The sequence below is a fragment of the Hirundo rustica genome, chromosome 13 (assembly GCF_015227805.2).
Source record: "Hirundo rustica isolate bHirRus1 chromosome 13, bHirRus1.pri.v3, whole genome shotgun sequence".
Taxonomy (NCBI): domain Eukaryota; kingdom Metazoa; phylum Chordata; class Aves; order Passeriformes; family Hirundinidae; genus Hirundo; species Hirundo rustica.
The window spans coordinates 12,453,475-12,473,039 of record NC_053462.1 but is presented as its reverse complement, the minus strand read 5'-3'; the positions used below and the strand labels follow the sequence as shown (position 1 = coordinate 12,473,039).

General features: G+C 44.9%; 1 protein-coding gene across 1 annotated transcript; it reads left to right on the top strand.

Moving 5' to 3' along the window:
* Positions 1 to 1,055: 1,055 nt before the first annotated feature.
* TICRR (TOPBP1 interacting checkpoint and replication regulator) lies at positions 1,056 to 18,273 on the top strand. Its single transcript, XM_040077506.1, has 22 exons — positions 1,056 to 1,703; positions 2,247 to 2,532; positions 3,126 to 3,367; positions 3,617 to 3,860; positions 4,377 to 4,512; positions 5,217 to 5,359; positions 6,056 to 6,268; positions 6,917 to 7,065; positions 7,743 to 7,837; positions 8,196 to 8,289; positions 8,458 to 8,537; positions 8,846 to 9,082; positions 9,510 to 9,606; positions 9,827 to 9,899; positions 10,595 to 10,735; positions 11,221 to 11,311; positions 11,835 to 11,896; positions 12,683 to 12,838; positions 13,578 to 13,735; positions 13,941 to 16,224; positions 17,405 to 17,509; positions 17,844 to 18,273. The coding sequence occupies exons 1-22, from the start codon at positions 1,056 to 1,058 to the stop codon at positions 17,960 to 17,962; spliced, it is 5,853 nt and encodes a 1,950-aa protein (XP_039933440.1). The 3' UTR covers positions 17,963 to 18,273.
* Positions 18,274 to 19,565: the final 1,292 nt, after the last annotated feature.

The window sequence follows — 19,565 nt, the reverse complement described above, 5'->3', positions numbered from 1 at the left end:
TCCTCTGCAGTTACCCAGTGTGATCACACCTTGACTGCTGACACCATGGGGGCAAGATGTGCTTCAAGCCCTGCAAGAAGGAGATGCTCCTGGGCAAGGCAGCTGATGACAACCCAGGGTCTTTGTCCTTCATAAGCGTCAGCTCCTGTCCAGGTGCCCTGACTCTACACATTTGCATGGAATTGTCAAGTTTGGAAGAGATCATGTCTACCCATCAATAGATCATTATCACCACAACCCCTAAACCACATCACCCAGCGCCAGATCCTGATGCCTCTTGGGCACCTCCATGGATGGTGACTCCACCAATTCCCTGCCCAACGCCTTTCAACGCCTGACCACTCGAAGAGTATTCTTTTTTTTTTTTTTTTTTTTTTTTTTGTAATACGCAGTCTGAACTGAAATCTGAATTTTACCCATAGGGGCCCTGGGCTGTCCCTGCTGTCCTCCAGGGAGGCTGGGGGAGGAGGGTGCCGTGTCGGGAGGAACCTCCGGGCAGGCTCTGTGTGCCGCTGTTCCGTTCCTCCTGCCCGCGGGTGGCACGGGGATGGGGAGGTGCCGGTGTGCGGGCAGGCGTGCACCTCTAGCGGCGCTAGCGGAGCCTGCCCGTGGGCAGGGCGGGCGGGACCGGGCCGGTGTCGCGGCTGGGCCCCGGGTCCCGCCGGGCGCTGCCACCGCCGCCCCGCCCCGGTGACATCATACGCCACACCCAGTGACGTCACCACACTCGCGCCCTGCCACCTTTAAATTTTAAACCAGCGGCGGCGCCCAATCGGCTCGGTCCGCTCGCTGGCCCCGCCCTCCCCTCCGTCACGGCCCCCCCGCCAATGGGATGGCAGCGCTCCCCGCGCGGCCCGTCAATCAGCAGCGAGCGCCGCGCTCGCCGCCGCGTCGCTCCGCCCTCCCGCTCCCCGTTCTCCGCCAATGGGAGAGGGAGGCGCGGAGAGTGGGCGTGGAGGGCGCTTCGCGGCAGCCAATGGGGGCCCGCGCTCGGCGAAGGCGCGAGCGGCCGTACCGGGCGGGCGATGGCGGCGGTGGCGTGAGGGGCCCGCGCCATGTCGTGCTCGCACAGCGCCGTGTTCCTGCTGGACACCGCGGGCCCCGCGCGCCGCCAGCGGCTCCAGCGCGGCGCCCTCCGCCTCCTCGCCCTCCTGGGCTGCCGCTTCGGCCTCTCCCGCCTCCGCTGGGCCTTCCGCTTCTTCGACTCGCTCGGCGGCCGCGGCGGCGCCTCGCGGGGCGGCGGGTTCCGCCCGCCGGGCCCCCGCGCCTGGGAGCGGTTCGAGGAGGAGCTGGCGGAGCGGCTCGGGGCGCGGGCCCCCGCCGCCCTGCCCGGCCCCGCGCCGCGCGCCGCCCTCACGCACAGCGGGCTCAAGGAGACGCTGCTCGACTTCCAGTGGGACCGCCCGGAGATCGCGTCCCCCGCCAAGCCGCCCCGCAGGAGCCGCAGGACGGGGCTGGCCGCCCCAGAGCCCGCGGAGGCGCCGCCCGAGGGCTTCGTGAATGCCGTGTTCCTGTTCTCTCCCTGCCCGCACTCGCGGAGGGAGCTCCGGCAGTTCGTGTCGGGGAACGACGCCCCCTCCTCCGCTGGAGAGCCGCCCACGGCGCAGGAGCTGCTGGAGAAACTCCTGCCCAAGAGTGTCCAGGAGTTGCTTGTGGAACAGAAAATCACCCTGTTCTGGGTGGACACTGCTGACTGGGCTCAGGTAACGAGGTTACACCGCACGGCTTTCAGCTGTGAGCGCTAGCGGGACATCTGCCACTCTGCTTTCTGGCATAAGTAATCTTTGCACGGTAGGGAACCGCGCCAAGGTTCACTTACTGCCACATAATCTTGAGCAAGGGACTGAAATCTGGAATGGAATCATCCACGTGGAGACTGAGATACATCCACAGTGCAGTAGCTGTACAGTTTTTATTGTTGGGATGTCTTGTGCTTTGACTTAGAGGGGTGTTGCAGCTCTTCAGAATTGCAGATAAGCAGCCTCATAGTTCAGGTGTGTAGATACCCGATTAAAGAAAATGGCTTGAAAATATTGCTAGCTTTTAATTCACTGGGAATAGTATTTACTTTGTTAGGTTGCTGTGAAGGCTGATAAAGTCCATAAAAACACCCAGAAAGCACCGTGTTTAGATGCTATGGACGTGTGTCATTTGTCAGCTTTTCTGAGAAAGGGCAATCTTTGTTTGTTTGCATGAAAAGCTCTCTTACTGCCAACCTTGAGACCTCTCTGTTACTTCTGTTTCAGCTGCTCGAATGCCCTGATCATGGTGGCTACTGGACAATGTTTGAAGTGATTTGTCAGATGGGAGGCACCATTTTGCCAGCTGAAACCTTGGTGCACTGTCTGAGTCACCCCAGGGCAGATGCTGCCCCTGGCTTCCTTGGGGATTCCGGGTTCCCAGTGCCACCAGCTGTGCCTTGGGCCACGCTTCTGCCCCTGGATGCTACTTTGAACTGTTTGTTCTCCAGGCCAGCTGTGTATCGATCAGTGTTTCCCCAGCAAGAAGGAACATTGTTTCTCAGCATGCCTGGTAATAAAAAAAAAAGGAAAGAAAAATATAGAGGTGCATGCTAGTAGCTGATCTCTCAGGCAGGGTCCTTGATGAGCTTCCTTTATTAGTACTGTGTGTAGAAGTAACTTCAGATATTTAAAAGCCTGGGTGCTTTGTGTGTTGTTTTTTTTTTTTTAATTTCTGCTTGTGCTCTACTTCTGATATGAGTTAGCCCACATTTCTGATTTAGCCTTTTCAGTCTTCCATGTTCCTAAGAAGTCTGGATGAAGAGTTCTTTGCTTTTCCCACCTTACAGAAATGTACTCCCTTTTCTCGTACAGTTATTCAATTTAGCTAAGATAAGAACACAGATTTAAACCCCTTCCAAAGGAAACAGATTAGCTGTAAAGCAGCATGCAGTATGTACGTGGTCTTTCTTTAGTGGCCTTTCTATGCACTCAGCTCCTGGAGGGCATGGGAAGGAGGTCAGTTCTGTAACACACTTACTGTAGCATATATTCCCTGTTTAATCTTGGAACTTTCTTTTTTAACATTGAAGTTGTCTCTTCACCTTGATGGAAAAACTTTTTTTACTTGCTTTCAGACTTTTTCTTTATCCTATCCTTGCGCAGGAGGGAAGGAGCAGGAAAGCTGTGCTGTGGTCCTGGAACCTCTTGCCATGAGCCAAAGACAACTGCAGTGTCCAGTCAGCATTGTCGTGAAAGGAAGCTTGGCAGATTGGAGCTTGGCACAGGCTGGCCACTTCCTCACAGAGAGCTGGATAGTGCAGAGCTCACAGGCTGAACAGGAAGGATGCAACAGGTCTCTGCTTCATCAGCTGTTGAGGAGTCTGGTGGCTGAAGGACTGCACGTGGTAAATCTTCCTCTTAGCCTTAAACTAATACCTGCTCTGAAATGAACTCTGGCAAAAGGGGTGGCAGTATCATGTTGTGAAGACAGTAATAAACACTGCACTGCAAATTGCTCATTTGAAGCTAAATTCAGAACTTTTTTTTTTTTAGATCATGTAACTCTATAAGCTGCTTGTAAAGTATCTGTGATCCTTAGGTCTCTGTATTTTTAGATAATGTAAACTTTTTTTTTTCCTTCTTTCGAAATGCAGGTTACTGAAGTGTCTCTGTCTAAAACTTGGTGCCCCTGCACTGCTGTTCTGTCACCACTTTCTGAGGATACCGCAGTTCTGACTGTGCTTGGTCCCGAGAAGACTGCTGAAATTCAAGGATGCAGCCTTGAAGAAGATGTAGTGGAAGACTCACCCCAAAACTGTGCTACTCACCTGCCAGAAATTGTGAATAGTGTGTTGAGTAAAATTGACATGTCAGTGGAAGATTCTCTGGCCAGTCTGGGTAGGTGTCATGAGATGCAAAACTCGCCGTCTTTTGATTATCTCCAGATCTGCAGTGGAAAAAAATCTAAATTAATGATTTTCTCCTTGAGAAGTCTCTTTTTTGGGACTTGTTCATTGTATCATCTGTAGCTAAGGCCTTGTGATGTGATGCAGAAAGCAATTTGTATGGGTGTAGCTTTCTGTTTTATTGACAGTGTTAGTTTCCATTAGCTTGCAGGTAAAGCACAGCTACATGTGCCTGAGGACGTGCTTTTAGAAAGAGGCTTCCTAAAATGTGTCACATGGGCCATCCCTGGCTAGTAAAGCCTTTGGGTGGGACTGCAGCAAGGAGGCTGCTTTTACATGTGTTTTGTGTTAGAGTGAATCTCCTATCTTCTCATGTATTGGCTATGAAATTGTCTCTCCAGGATCAAAGGTTTGGGAGCCTCTGTCTTACAGCTTCTGTGAAAGCGGGGACCTTCTGCCACTTAGTTCAGCTTTTCTAATTTTTGTGAATGTGTGTGTGTGCTTACAGGAGAGGAAGCTCCAGTGCCAGAGTGGGTCCAACGGGAACTGTCCCTTACAGGGGGCTGGCATCCTTCAGTGCTGGAAGCGTGGTATCCTGCATCCAATGCTTGTGGAGCAAGCTCGGATCTGATGGAGTCATTCAGGTATTTTTCTGAATGTCTCTGAGCAATAATCAAGGATTTCTGGTTCTTACTAAGGGAGTATGGCTGTAGCATTGCTTAGAGTTCTAGAGTTAAGTGCCTCTCTACTGCTTTTATTTCTGTACTTAGTTTACTGGTGGCTTATCTCTTGGTGGGGTATATAGACAAAAGAAAGTGGGAACAGAATGTTTGGGTATCAGTTTGCATGGATTAAAACCTTGGTAGTTTCAGGAGTTATAAAGGTCACTTAAAATGACCTTAAGCTACTTGTGAAATGACAGATTTCAGCTTTTATGGGATGGTGAGATCTAGTGAAAGATACTGAAGATGTGGTTGTGTTCTCACAGTTGGTGTTTATTTGGAATGAATAAGCTTGCTTTCTTCAAAGAGCTTGCTGAGTGAAACAAAAGAGTCTAATGCAGGATAGTTTAGAAAGCACAAAGCTGCTCGTTTAGTTTTGTAGTACAGGTCAGTGCTATCTCCATTGTACATGAATATAATGCTTATTTCCAGCATTTTAAGAGTATTTTCTGCATCTCTGCAGTATGTTGGAGAGCAGGTGCTGGAAGAGTTACTAGTGTGTGCTACTTGCACTATGTTGTTTCAGACTGGAATATAGAAAAAACCTTGTTTCTGTCCACAGGGAAGAAGGGATATGCCTCCTACTCCCACCTTTTTTTTGATGACAGTGTTGTTCTTTCATACAGGCTCCTGCAGGTTCCTTGTGCTAACGGGAGGGATGGTGCACACCAATCTGATGTGGAGCTCTCAGAAAGTCTGTCTGAGCTGTACCAGAGAAAGTTCAGTGAAACCTCTGCTGCGGCTGGACCAGGAAATAACAGAAAAAGACGTATGTATGCTTTGGGATTATGTGTGCATGTTGTCAATAAAAGGTGATGCATGAGCCCCAGAGATCTGTACTCTATGTAACAGCATGCTTTAGATTTTCTTTTATTTAGGGACAATCTCATTTACTTATTAGTATTAGGTTTGTCCTGTAGTAGAACCCAAATTATTGTAATTTAAGGCTGTGCAAAGACTGACAGAGCTGTAAAAAGCAGCATGCAGAGCTCTGCAGTTTAATTAGCTGTTGAAACAGGGACTGCTCCAACTACTAGTAAGTATTGCAACCTCTCAATTTTGTTCTAGAGAAATAAAACTTTCTTCTAGAAGAGTTTAATCATTGCATTTCTCTGCACTAACCACGGTTGACTTTACCCTAGCCTCATGTATCTGCAAGTCCTGCTCTGTCAGCTGTTTCTATTTCTGTGACATAAGATTGCTGCCTATATATATAACTTCTGATTAAACTTATGTAAGTTCTTATGCAGAGTAATGTGCACCTGGCTTTTTATTTGGAAAAGCAGCTGCCTGCTACACTGCCTATGTGTTGATCTCTTGAAGAAATACCAACCTTTTGGGCCATGTTTTCCTCTAGGAGTTTACCAAATTCACTGTAATACAGAATTTAGTGTTGTTCTCTGCCTGGGATGGAGTTCCTGTCCCAGTGTTCCTGATGGTGGAACTCTCTCCTGTGGCATTGCAGGTGGGGTTCCCCGAACTCCAGTTAGGCAGAAGATGAAGACCATGCCCAGATCCCTGCAGATGCTCAATGCAGCAAGACTGAATGTAAAAGCTCAGAAGTTTCAACCTGATGCTGTGCCACCAGCAGTGAATGAGAAGGTTCCACAGAAGCTTTCAGCAAAAAGATTAGATGAAAAGGTGGAAGGAAAGGCAAAAGCACTTAAAATATCAATTGGTATGTGTTAAGTCCTGTTATCTTTCTGTCCTGATACGTCCCATATGAACTCTTGATATCCTGATATAGGAATCATAGAGGGTTTTTTATGGAGGGGAGAGCAAAGGATAATAATGGAGTATTCAGTACCAAGGAGCAGATCAGTGTTTGAGTTTATCTTCAGCATGGCAAAGAGTAGACATTTTTCTCACCCTTCTGGCATTTAGTTTCTGATTCTTTACAAACTAGTGTTACAGCTGCTTCTGGGGTAGGTTTCTTGCCTTGTAATCCATCTGAAAAAAATCAATAAGAATTTACTTTTTAATTTTTTTTTTTAACCAAAAGAAATAGAGGGGAATACTCATCAAGGTATAATTGGAAATGTATTCCCCTTTACTAATTAGGCAGAAATAAAGGGCATTTCTTGACTGTTACAGTAGCCTGAAAGTTCGCTGACCTCAAGCAAACTATTGATTATAGGATTGAGTTAGCTTATAATATGTTATGGGCCTGGAACTGCCTCTGTTAAGTGTGCTGTGGTCTGGATCCATCATTGCTGGAGGAAATATTTATTATTACCTCTTCTGTACCATGCTTCAGCTGGGGTGATTATTTTATCAGTGAGGTGTGGTGGACATCATTTAGTTAACAGAGACCATTTCCTTGCAGACTTCCAAACAGAGGAGGAGCTGCAGTCCCACTTGACTGCCAGCTACCAGAAGGCTGCTGCTGAGGGAATTCCTTCATCTGTGTGTGCCCGGAATATGATCATGGCCATTAAAAGGTTCTTGAAAATACAAGATGCCAAAGAGAAAGAGGTAGGTAAGAGCATGTGGGCAGGGTTGTTACTGATGTGGGAGGTAGAATTTTTATTATTTTGGGTTACCTTTCGTTCATGTTCCCTGTAGTTTTACATGGAATTGCACCATGGTCACTGCTTCTATCTGTGAGGACTCGGTAGGGAAAAACTAGATGCATGTAAAAAATGTGGAAAATTTAGTTCAGTATCAGTTTACAACTTCGCTAAATGTTGCAAGATGTCTTTTCTTTACATTGACCTCCTTACAAATTCTAATTTCAAAGACAGCATTATAAATACATATTTTAAAGAAGGTGCATCTTTTGTTTTTGCATTGGATGGCAAATCTAGGCCTGGCTTTGCCAGGAAAGAGAAATTGTTCGAGGTATTTCTTTAGCACTGTTTTTAGGCTTAAAATAATCTGAAACTAAAAATGGTAAACCTGTGATTAATTTAACAAAAACACTGTGAGAGACAAATCCAAAGTGGATCCAGAGTGAAGAAGACCTGAATCGGCAAGCAAGAGACGGCTCTGATTTCAAGCTCTAAGTTGTTCTATGATGTAACTTTGCTGCTAAATGGAAGAGTAATTCCTTTCCTTGAAAGAAAAGAACTGTACTTCCAAAATAATAGGTTGTGGGGGTAACTGGGGGACTGGGAACAGTTTTGAAGTTCTTGCTGTCATTGTGTCTGCAGGTGGCCTGTGTGGGAAGAGTCAGAAGCCATCTCCTGAAGACCAGCAAAATGCTCCGACAGCAGCACGGCTCACAGAAGGAGACCAAAGTCAGAGAGTATGAGACACTGTATTTACTTCAGCTTCTGAGATACTGTGGAGTTGGTTAGCAGTTTTTAATGGTGGCTTTTTTGTACAACTGGAAAAGTATTTACATGGGGCAGTTATTTCAAGGGGAATCTCTGGTTGCAGTAAAATAATTTCATTAAGTGCAAATATACCCATGCTGTGTGACAAGCACTGCAGCCTGTATCTGGAATGAGGCATCTCTCTTGCCACCAAAATGAAATGCTAACTAAATTTTGCTGTCAAAAGGAACCACTTCCCTTCCCACTGCTTTTTTGAGCACACCTTTTGCAGTAAATCTGCTGTTTCCGTTAGAAAAAGAGGTGGTGGATAATTACTTGTTTTCTTAGGTGCCGACTTCAGGTATTTTTGCGCCTTGAGTTGTGCCTTCAGTGCCCTTCGCTGCAAAGCAACACTGAGGAAATGGAGCAGCTGTTAGAAGAGGCAAGTAAAGTCTAAACCAGGTTGTGTTTCTGCATGGCACTAGAAATGCGGACCTGGAACCTGCTTTTCCTTTGATTTTACACTTAACACCTTATATTTCTTACTAAAATATATGGTGCTGTGGCTGTCACACCTTAATCCATTTTGCCTCCTGACTTTTTCTTCCAGGTGACAGATATGCTGCGCATTTTATGTCTGACTGAAGACCCAGCCTATCTTACGAAGTTTCTAGAGGAAATATTAGAATTGTAAGTTCTTTAGCACGACTTATGAGTTGCTGGGGACTATGGTTTGGGTCAGATGTTGTCTGTGAGTGGAGAGCAATCAACAGCTTTGATTTACTGCATCTTTGTAATTCTCAGAAATTTAGACGTGTTCTTTTTATTACGCTTATATTTTAGTTAAAGAAAAAACAGATGATAAGCAAGTAAACTAATTAAAAGCCCCAGTTGATACTCTGTTGTTTTTAAATTGACATGTTAAAACAAGGATTTATTTGACACCTTGGGTTTGAAATACCAACAGTATTTCATGTAGGTTCTCTCTGGTGCTCTAGGTATATGAATTCTATACCGAAGACCCTTGGAGGTATTTATTATGGTCTGGGTACACAAATACCTCCGAAGCTGGCATCTGTTCTGCCTTCAGACTTCTTCAGTGATGACTCCATGACTCTGGACAGCAAATCTCCAGGCCTTCCTCCCTCTTTGTCATCTGTCTTAACTCCCGGCACTGTTTGCACTGAGAGTGATCAGCTGGAGGAGCTGCGCACCAGATCTGCCAAAAAGAGAAGGTACTAATTCCAAACAGGAGGCAGGCAGCTTTTTGTTGACTATAAAAAATACAATCTTGATTCTCTATTTTTATCTTAGGCAAAAGTAGATTTCAGAAGCATCTTCCATGAGAGGAAAAGCGTGTTAGGCTGTGCAATAGCTGATCTGTATTGTTAAAGTTAAAAGTGATTTACTGGAGTTCTGTGTTGGGTTTCTGTGTTCATATTAGCAAATTGTGAATGAATTCCAATACCAACCTTAGGAACAGCTTTTTACATTGCAAATTGTATCCCAGTGTTGTAGTAAGTGAGGTATCAACGCAGTTTGCAATTTGAATTTAGGTAAACACTTCCTATCTCTTGAGTCATACCCAAGTTTAGATGTCAGTAGGTTGATAACTGTGCTTTTGATCTTAATTTTAACTTAACTTTTGTGTATTTTCTAAAGGAATAATGTGTTAACCAGACACAGGAGCATGACAGAAGCACCACAGAACTTGCGTCAAATTGAGATTCCCAAAGTAGCCAAGAACCCCATCAGAAAGGTAAAACTCTTCCAGAAGGATTGTGTGTGAGTTGTGATGATTGACTGCAAAAACTCTTGCTCTGTATTCCCTTAATAAGTGTGCCCTGTGTCAGGTGTACAAAGATCAAAATGTATTGAAGGAGAAATTGAAATGAGGTGGGGTTCAGAGTTTATAGTTAACACTCATACTTAAACATAACATCGCACTGCTGCTGAAGCTAGTTTCTTGTTTGTTTCAGGAGAACTTGCGTTCTTACCTTGCCACTGAGAAGTCCCAGCAGATGCCTTTGTTGCAGAAAGAGGCAGTGCAAGGTACATTGAATTCTGGCTTGATCATGGAAAGATGCATCTTCAGCACATGTTGTCCCTGTAAATTTTACTGAGCCATGATGAAATTATGCTGAAGCATGCTGGAAATCTGAAGGAAGTTTTGCTGACTTGTGCAAAAACTTTGAGGGGGGAAAAATGTGCAATATTCTGTGCACTCATATGCAGAAAACTTAAGTTTTGTGTACTCAAAAGAAAACCTTGACACCTGAAATTATTTCCATCTTCTCTGTCCTGAAAATAAAATGGGGACAAGAACGAACTATATCTGAAAATAGGCTATATCCCCACAAATACTTAACAAAAATAAATATCACACGTGTTCTCTGAACCAAGATGTACTTTGGTTGATATTCTGTAGTACACCTAATGTTCCACATGGGACACTCGCTGTCTACTTTTTCTGCTATGACATCTGCTTGTAGCTTATTGCTGGAATAATGCAAATAATACTAATTCAGATGAGAAAACTGGAATGGATTTAGAGGAGGACATGTGCCAGTAGCAGAAAAAACAACTTTTCAAACTTTTTAGCCTCTAAAAAGTTGTCTTTCAATGCTGATATATTGTTCTGTCCCTAGTGACCTGACAAAATTACCTTTGTAGTTTTTTTCCTTTTTTTTTTTTTTCTTCTGCTTTTCCTTGTAATTTGATCTTTTCTTGCTTTTCCTGCCTCACAGAGGTTACAAAGGTAAGGAGGAATCTCTTCAATGAGGAGATACTTTCACCATCAAAAAGGTCACTGAAAAAGATGCTTAGAAGCCAGTCAGTATCTGCTGTGGAAGGCCTAAAATACAAATGCACCAGTGAGGGCTACAAAGGTAGGACATGACTTGCACATGTCGGATTGTTATGGAAGAGCTTTTGCTAAAATTCCTATTTCTGCATTCTCAGTTCTATGAAACAATAATGATCTGTTTTTAATAGGGGATAAAAGGAGGTCATTGCTGTGGTGTTTGGAGGGTGAATAATGATGGTATTGAAACTGAAACCTGGTTTTGCTGAATTCTTTACAACTCATAAAGAAAATTAAAGTTAAAAAAGGATCTGTGAAATAAAGATAAAGAATTAAATTATCTCAGTAGGTTAACTATGTCTGACATGGTACTATTAGTAATATTGAGGGAGTGGGAGGGAGGTGTAGACACTGGACTGAAATAATGATAGCTTGTGAGTGCTGGGAGACAGCACAGAGATTTTATATAGACCGTCATTCTTAAGCTTAGGCCTGTACAAAACTGTATTTATTTATTTGTTCCAAGTACTTTATAATTGTGTGATGTTGTAGCTCTTGCATGATTTTTAGATCATCGCAAGTTGTTGACCAAGAGAGTTGCAGAGACACCACTACACAAGCAGGTGTCCAGGAGACTCCTACACAAGCAGATCAAAGGCCGGTGAGTTCTTTCTGAATTTCTTCAGTAAGTATTGGCTCTCTAATTAATGGCTGCCTAATTAATGGCTTTGAGCAGAATTACCAGGTATCATTGTGGTCAAAGATGATTTTCACTTCAGGCAGTAAGAGACCTAGTGGAGGCTAAATGCCATTGCTTAAGTGGGGGGGAAATACTGCTTGCTTCATCATGTAAGTCAGGCTGCTTTTAATTCCTGCAGCTGGAATCTGTTTGGGTTCAGCTGCTGATTCAAGGGCTTCTGGAGAAAAGGCCCCTGCTGTATTTTGTGGAGTCCAGGCTGAATTGAATTCTTTCATGTGGAACTGTTACCTGTACATCTAGGGAGCTACCCATACTTAATTACATGTCAGTAGGAGGCAAGGTGCTCACTAATTGCTCACTTAGAGGAGCCCACAGAGCAATATATTGGTGTAGAATGGAGCAGTGCTTTTCATTCTCTGTGGCAAGTTCTGTTCCTGTAAATGTGCTCAGTATGCTAAGCCTAAAATATCTGTTGTTTCTCAAGGTCTTCTGATCCAGGTTGTGACACTGGTATTGTAGAAGAATCTCCAGAGAAGGCCATATATGGTAAGCACTGATTTTTCATTAAAGATGGTTTGGCCATGTCATAGCTGATGAGTTTGCTTTGATTTGGTTAATTCATGAGAAGTCAGTCCAAAAGTGTTGTACTGTTCTGTTCTGACAGAACCACTTGCTGCTCACTTTTTTTAACAGCTCTGTACAGTAGAAGCTAAGAAAGAGATGTAGATAGTAAGTATTTTAAATGAAAAAACGTGAAGGACTTGAAGGGTGAACACAATTCTGAGCTGCTATAATTACTGTCAAACCAGCACATGCTTATTTTTAATGTAACTTCACCATGTTGTGCTGTGACCCTGCTCTGATTCCTGTAACAGACAGCCTCCAGGCTCTGGGGAGTGTCTCTTATGTTAGCTACTGCTGTTCCTTTTCCCCAGAAGGGAGGAAAAACACAGCATGTCTGGGCAAGCAGGAAAATGAAATTGCTAGCAAGAAGAGACAAGGGCATTAATCCATCTTTTAACTTGGATGTAACTTGCACTGAGCATGGCTTTTCTAGCATTCCTTTCCATATAATTGCTTAAGAGGAATGAGAGTAATCATGAGTTAGAGGAGGGGCATCATACTTCAGAAGGAGATTTGTATGCATAAATATTCCAAATCCTCAAGAAAATTGAACCCTTTCTTCACCTGCTCGCCTTCCTGGGTGAGATAGGTATCTGTAGAGAAGTTTCTTCTGAGAGGATGTTCCTTGCAGTTGTGAACTGTTCCTGATGATGTGCCCATTGCTGAGGGGGAAAGGAGGCTCAGTCTCCAATGTCCTTGCCTTTTCAGAAGCAGGTTTGAGAAGAAGCCCACGCATCAAACAGCTGTCTTTGAATAGGACCCGCTCTGGTGCTTTCTATTCCACTACACAGCCAAGCTCAAAAAATTCACCGCACCTCCACCAGGGACAAGAGAAGGAGAGCTGTAAACTGCAGGATGTAGAAGGTACTGAGTGGGATTTGAGCAGACTGATACTGCTGGTCTAAAAATCTGGCATGGATAGCTCTGAGTTTGATTTGATTTGGCTCTACAAGAGACTGTAAGAAGCTAAGAGCTGTCATGTAATACCTTCTGTAGACAGAAATTTATCCTCAGTAATTATTTTTTAATTGGTAATCTGAATTTTGAGGGTGGTATTGCAGCTATTTCTATGATGAATTCACTGCCAACTTAATAAACCAGTCAGGGCCATCTAACAGAATACCACTGATTGTCAGTCTGCATTCCTTAAGTGCAGTGAAATCCTTGTAAAATATGGGACAGAAATCCTATAGCTTACTTTCAGTCTACTCTGTGGCAGCATAAAGCAATGACTGATGGGATCTTCTTTCCAGGCTTTCTCAGTAGGATTATCAGCTAAAAATGGTGACACTTAGTTCTTTATATTCTACTTATTAGAATCCTTAGTCATGAACCAGAACTATCTAAAGCTACAAGCTATAAATAGAATAATAGGCTGAGGTATTTTATACCTCTTTGTACCATTGGAGCACTCTTTCTAGAGATGGATATTAATTTCATAATGGGAAATAACAATAATTCTGGTGAAGCTTTAACACTTGGCTAGAAAAGAACATGCCAGGGATATGAGCTTTTTACACCGCTTTTCCACACATCTGACGTGATTCAGACGATTGTGACACATTACTTTGTGTTAGTTAAATTGTACTGTTCCATGTTATAGGCCTTAACCACCATTCAGAGAACCCCCCTGTGCAGACTCCCAAGAGGTTTTTCTTTGGTGCAGTCATTGACATGTGTAGTCCTGCAGTGAAGCATTCACCTGGAAGGAGGAGAACAAGAAAAGATTCCTTACACTTAGAGGAACTTCCCTTATGTCAGGTAGAAACAGTTACCTCCCTTTCTCTTTCTTCCCATCCTCATTTTCTCCTCCATTCATCAGCATCTTAAATTTAATGTTCATTAGGTCTCATCCAATTTTTTTTTTTAATGTTTCAAATCTTGAGAAGTAAATATGAAATGGATAGATAATACTCCTGGAGTAGAACAAGCATGATTCTTTAATTTTCTATTTTTTCCCCTGCAGACTCCTAGAAAAACACCTCATAAACTTGCCCAGAAGGCACTAAATTCTGCCAGTAAGCTCCCAAGGAGATCTCCTCGCATTGTCCACAGGACGCCACAGAAGCTGGAGAAGACACCTGGCAAAAGTCCAGCAGCTAAGCAGCCTGTAGCTAAATGTTTGGGAAAGTACTTTTCTCCTCCTGCACAAAGGGTCAAGTCTCCATCTGCGCTAACTGACAGCAAGAGGGTTCACTTTCTGCAAGTAGCTGCTGAGGACTGTTGTACAGCATTAGCACTTTCCCCTCCTTGTGAAGAGCCTGTCTTGCAAACACCAAAACGTGAAGGGTTCACAGGGCTTAATGCCTCTGTATTGCCTCCAGCAGACTCAAATCCAGCTGCTTCTTCTTCCCCCTCTGCCACCCAAGAAAGGTGTTTTACAGAACTTCAGACTCCAAGACGTTCCTTGAGATACCTCTCAAAATTAGCATCTCCAGTTAGTGCTCGGAGGCAAATCCTCACAAAGGAAATTCAGGTGCAGTCAGATCAGTTATCTCGAGCACCTAAAAGGACACCCAGGAAACTTGAAGATCCAGGTTCAAGGTTATGTACCAGCCCACTGAATACAGAAATACCTCAACTTGCTGTGAGGCCAGAGCCTCTCTGCAGTTCTCCACTACGTGAAAGTTCCACAAACACTGTGACAAGCTGCTCTGCTTCCCACACGCAGGCTGGGGAGTCTGACTGGGAACCTGGTGCATCTAAACCATCTTCTCAAAAGACTCCAGGTATTACTGGCACTTCGCTGGGGTCCCTGCTTCACACATCAAAGCAGGTCAAATGTGAGCCAGGTTCTAGAGCTGAGAGCCTCACATGTGCAACACTTAGAGAAAATGAGAACGGTTGTCATGACAGTGGTGGTAACTGTTCTGTAGAAAGCCTTCGGCTTCATCAGTCCCAAGTTACTGAAAATACTTCTGTATTGGAGAAAAATAAACAGATGGATAAGGTGTCTCAAAAGTCTCCTTCAAGGGAGGACTTGGAAAACTTGGAAGACCATTTGTCTCCAAAGCCTTTTGCTGGAGGGCAGGAACATGCTCAGAATGCTGAGAGTGACTGTGAGCCATCAGTTAAGGGGGAGAACTGCGGTGCAAACACCTGTGAGTCCTTCCTAAGTGATTTGCATACAGTTTGTGATGACTTGGAAGCAAGAACTCTGCTGCGAGAAGAATATATGGGACTGAAGGCTCCAAGTCTCAAGAGGCGCTCCAGGTTTTCCCTGAACACTTCACCTCCTGTGCAGAAGTCTCCTCCTGCCTATTCCTTACGCTGCACCGCTGACAGGCGGCAGCGGGAGGCTGCGGCACGCATGGGAGAGCCTCAGTTTGCAGCCAAGGTCTCCACTCCTGAAAGTCATTGCAAACTTCCTTCCGCCAGCTCACCGACGTACGAAGTGGAAATTGAAATGCAAGCGTCAGGCCTGCCCAAGCTTCGCATTAAAAAAATTGGCTCTTGCTCGTCGTTGGAAGTTCAACCTGAAGCAAGCGCCAGCAAACCCAGGGGAGGAGAAAGCCCCTTCAGTGATTTTGCTATGACCTGGTGCAGCAAGCACCCAGGAAAACTAGCAGCTGCCTGTGTTTCTCCATCCTGCTGCCGTTCTTTCCATAGTACACCTGGGAAAGGTGCGGGGCAGACCTACATATGCCAGTCATACACCCCAACAAGCTGTGCCTCTACTGTCACCTCCCCGTTCCCATTGGATGCAGGAGTTCTCCGGACACCTTCTCCGAGGCAGAAGGGGAAGACTACTCCTGATGCCATCAATGACTGGCCTCGGAGGAAGAGAGCAGCAGGCAGCACTGCTAATGTGAGCGAGAGGAATGCTGCTGATCTGACACGGGGGTCAGCAGGCATAGAGAGAACGATGAGGATCTCAGAACACTACAGCAGCAATATAGCAAATACTCTTGGGGAATTTGAACTGGAAGGGGTTTGCAGGCTCCAAGATCAGGCATCTCCTGGTGACTCTGAACTGAGGGCTGATGAGGACTCTGCCATGGGAACTTTTGGCTTGAAATCTCAGAAGCGGGCCTTTACTTACCTGTCACCAGAAAAGGAGGAGAATCACGGTACCAAGAGATTACGTGCTGATAGGGGCAGCTTGGATCTCACTGGCATTTCCACAGATGAGGGCAACAGAAGTAAATCAAGGACAGACTCTGTACTTCCTGAGAAACCAGGAGCGTGTGCTCTCAAAACACTGGAGCAGCACAGTAGTCTTGGGGATGATGATGTCTTCCTTTTGTCAGGTAATTAAATGGCATGAAAGACACTCCACTGAAATTCAGATGTGGTTAAAAGTGGGGCTAAGACTAAAAGAAGAACACAATTGTTTTCTGTGTAATTATCTGAGGGAGAGTGAGGTGAAAGGGGAGTGGCTTGTAGATGACATGGAAGATAATTATGTGAATAGGCAGACTGGATATGAGTGTTAATGATGGAAGAGATCAGAGAAATATGAAAGAGCAGGAGGCTGGAGGAACTAAAAGGAAGGTTTGAGAACTTCAGGAGAGAGGATCCCAGTTGCATCCAGCTGGTGATTGTTTAGGTTTGTGTTGATGCCAGTGGCTTCTGCCCAGCATGCCGCTCTGAAGCCAACAATTTTAAGTGTAAAGCTTGGCTGCTTCAGACTGGACTCTCAGCAGGGTTAGTCCTGTGGATGTTGGTGTTTATTGGGACTCCAGTTGTCTGCCCGTGGTGGTGGGCCGGTTGAAAGTGCTCCCAGAAATGATTCCCTTGCTAGCAATAATGTTTCAGTAGGTGTATAGCTTTAAGCTGCCTCTTTGCTTTTGCTGTGGGTACAGAAGATGCCACTAACCTTGGTGAAACACTTCAGCTTTGTAAACAAGGCCTTGTGAATTTCAAATACTTAATCCAGTATTGTTGTAGAAATTACAGGGGGCTGTGGCAGCTGTTGTTCTGTAGTCATTGCACTAAGCTTTGGTGTCTGTTTTCTCTTGCAAGGAAAGATTTGTACACAGAGGCAGTGTCTTACTCAACATTATCACAGAAAAAAAGGCAAAACCTTGAAGCAACATTAATCCATATTCAGGACATGAAATAATAGCAGTGCTTAACCTTAACATGGTCCTGTTAGAGACTTTCTGTACCTGCAGACCTTGTGTTTCTGTTTCTAGGTCATTGTGATTGTAACAGTTTTCTTCCAGGAAATGTGAATTACCTGTGTTTAATACAAGTGAAGTGATTTTCTGCTAAACCAGCTAAGAAAATTAAAAGTGCTAAGAGCTGATTCTAGACTGCCATTTACCTTTCTCAAATGCTAAAACACCACTGTGACAGCCTAGAATTTGTTTCAGATAAAAGTATCACTTCTGCTGAGAGTTTTGAGGTAGCATAAAGGCTGTGTGTGAGACTTAACGTTTGAGTTGTTGAGTGGTTTTGCTGCAGCATCTCACTGTGCTTCTCCAGGCTCCACTCCACCCTTGAAGGGTGGACTTTCTGCCAGCAGTCTTCTAGCCCTGACCCAGTCTCCTCTGCTGTCCCCACTGTCGGCTCGGAGAAAGCGTCTTCAAGGTAAGCACAAGAGAGGAAAGGCTGGGCTCAAGCAGACTGGCTGTGCTCTCTGCTTGCCTCCAGCTAGTAAGAACAAAATCATGCTGTGCTGGGGGTTGGGCTTTGGGCAGAAAACCTGTGACTGTATCTGCCACTGCTGTGTTCTCAGTCTCACATGCTTACAAGAAACTTGGTATGAACTGGGAAGTTTGGAAGGGGAGGTTGCAATGAAGAGAGAGTAGCTATGTGGGAAGTGCAGCTTCCAGTTCTTGTCTCCGCTTGGTATTTGGCTTCTTGGAATCACCAGTGAATTCTGGTAAGCTGTGGCTTTCATGTATTCTTTCTGTTTTTGTAGAAGAGGAACCTGATGCTGTCCAAATTACTGCCAACCAGGAGCTGTCTCCATTCCACATCATGGCTCCCAGGAGGCATCGCTTTAGCAGGACTTACTCACGGAAAAAGCTGCTCAGCTGAAGTTTGGAGCCAGGCCAGCATGGGAAACTTTGTATTATCCCAGCTGTACAGCACACCTTTTAACAAAGACTGCTATTTGGTGCTGGACTGGAGCTGCCTTGTGTTGGTAGGAGACTGGATGCAAGCTCATGGCAGTAGAAATAAGGACCACTCTAAAAATTCATCGTTTCTTCCATCCATTCAAAGCCTTGCTTGGTCTTTCTGTTAGAGGAAGCTTAGAGTTCTTCAGTGAAGGTCCAATTCTCCCAAGTCAAGAGGGAGAATTGTCACTTTTCTACAGCTTTCTTGTAAAATAAACTGATACGAATTTTCATCGTGTCCTTTAATCCAAAGTCTGTCTCTGGCTTGAGGGATGGGGGCTGCAGGAAGGAGGATGCTGGAGGCGAATGGGTACAGAACAAGCTGCGTGCTCCTGCTGTGTCTTGTCCCAATACTAAATGGATCCCTCTGTTAATTGCATCCAGTTTGCCACAGCTTAGTGGGAAAATAACAAGTGCATTAATTAATTAGTCAAGTGCCAAGAGTACAGAAAAGGGGAAAGATAATTTAACTGGGAACATCTTTGTAGATCATGAAGGGTTTGGTGTATCCGCTCCTGGCTACTGCTCGATAAGCAGATGCTGATGGAATGACTTCATTGTCCTTTTCTGCAAACTTGCAGTAAGCCAGAGAGAATTGGCTGGGGAAGTGTCCTTGAGAAGTAAAACTTGGATGGAATAACTGGAAATGACAGTTTCAAGACTTCTCTTTACCAAACTGAGTCATGGATTAAACACTGGTTTAGTTGCCCTCTGACACGTTTGTGTTTTAACCCCATGATGAGAGCAGGAGCTGTGGTTCAGTGCCTGAGATGTAGCCTACAAGGGGCTAAAATTGTGCTCAATAGTGGAAGGGCTGAATTTTTTCCCTTGGGATAGTGATCTGTTTGTGCATAGCAGGATCTCGGGGAGCTCACCCCACTGTGTCTACTGCCTGCACAGGAGGTGGAGAGCTATGAGATGGTGTGAGGTCATCCTAAAACAAGGCATGGCAAACCAGAGGTTAGGGCTTTGAGGGACTAGATGGGACTGAGTGGAGCTTGTTTCCTGGACACTGTTTGTTGCAGGAAAGCTGTTAATTTCCACAGGGAAAAGGGGTGGAATCCTGTGCTTAACAGTGATTGTTTTGTTTCTGGGAGAGCTGCACCTGCTTCAAGGATGTGGAGTGACACAGGCTTGGAGCTCCAAATCTACTACTTACTTCCAAGTATGGTGGATTGTTACTTTCCCTATAGAAGGTCTTTGTTTTCAACAGCAGGAAATAAAGTGTCTAAACTTAATCTTGCATAGCTCAGCCACATACAGAGCCCTCAATAATACTCCCCCCTCACTGTCACACCAGGCAAGGTCAAGGATGTAGATCAGAAGGTGGTTCTTATGTGCTTGCTTTTAACTTGGTGTGTTACTCGTTGAGTAGTGGTTGTGGTTGCTGTCCTCATTTCAAGCTGAAGCAGTGGCTTGTTTTTTAGAGTCAAGTGGTCAAGCAGCCCCTGGCCCTTCTTAAAACAGCAATCTAGGCTTTCATTTCTTGCTCTGCCAAGGTTAAACTTAGTCCCCCTTCATGA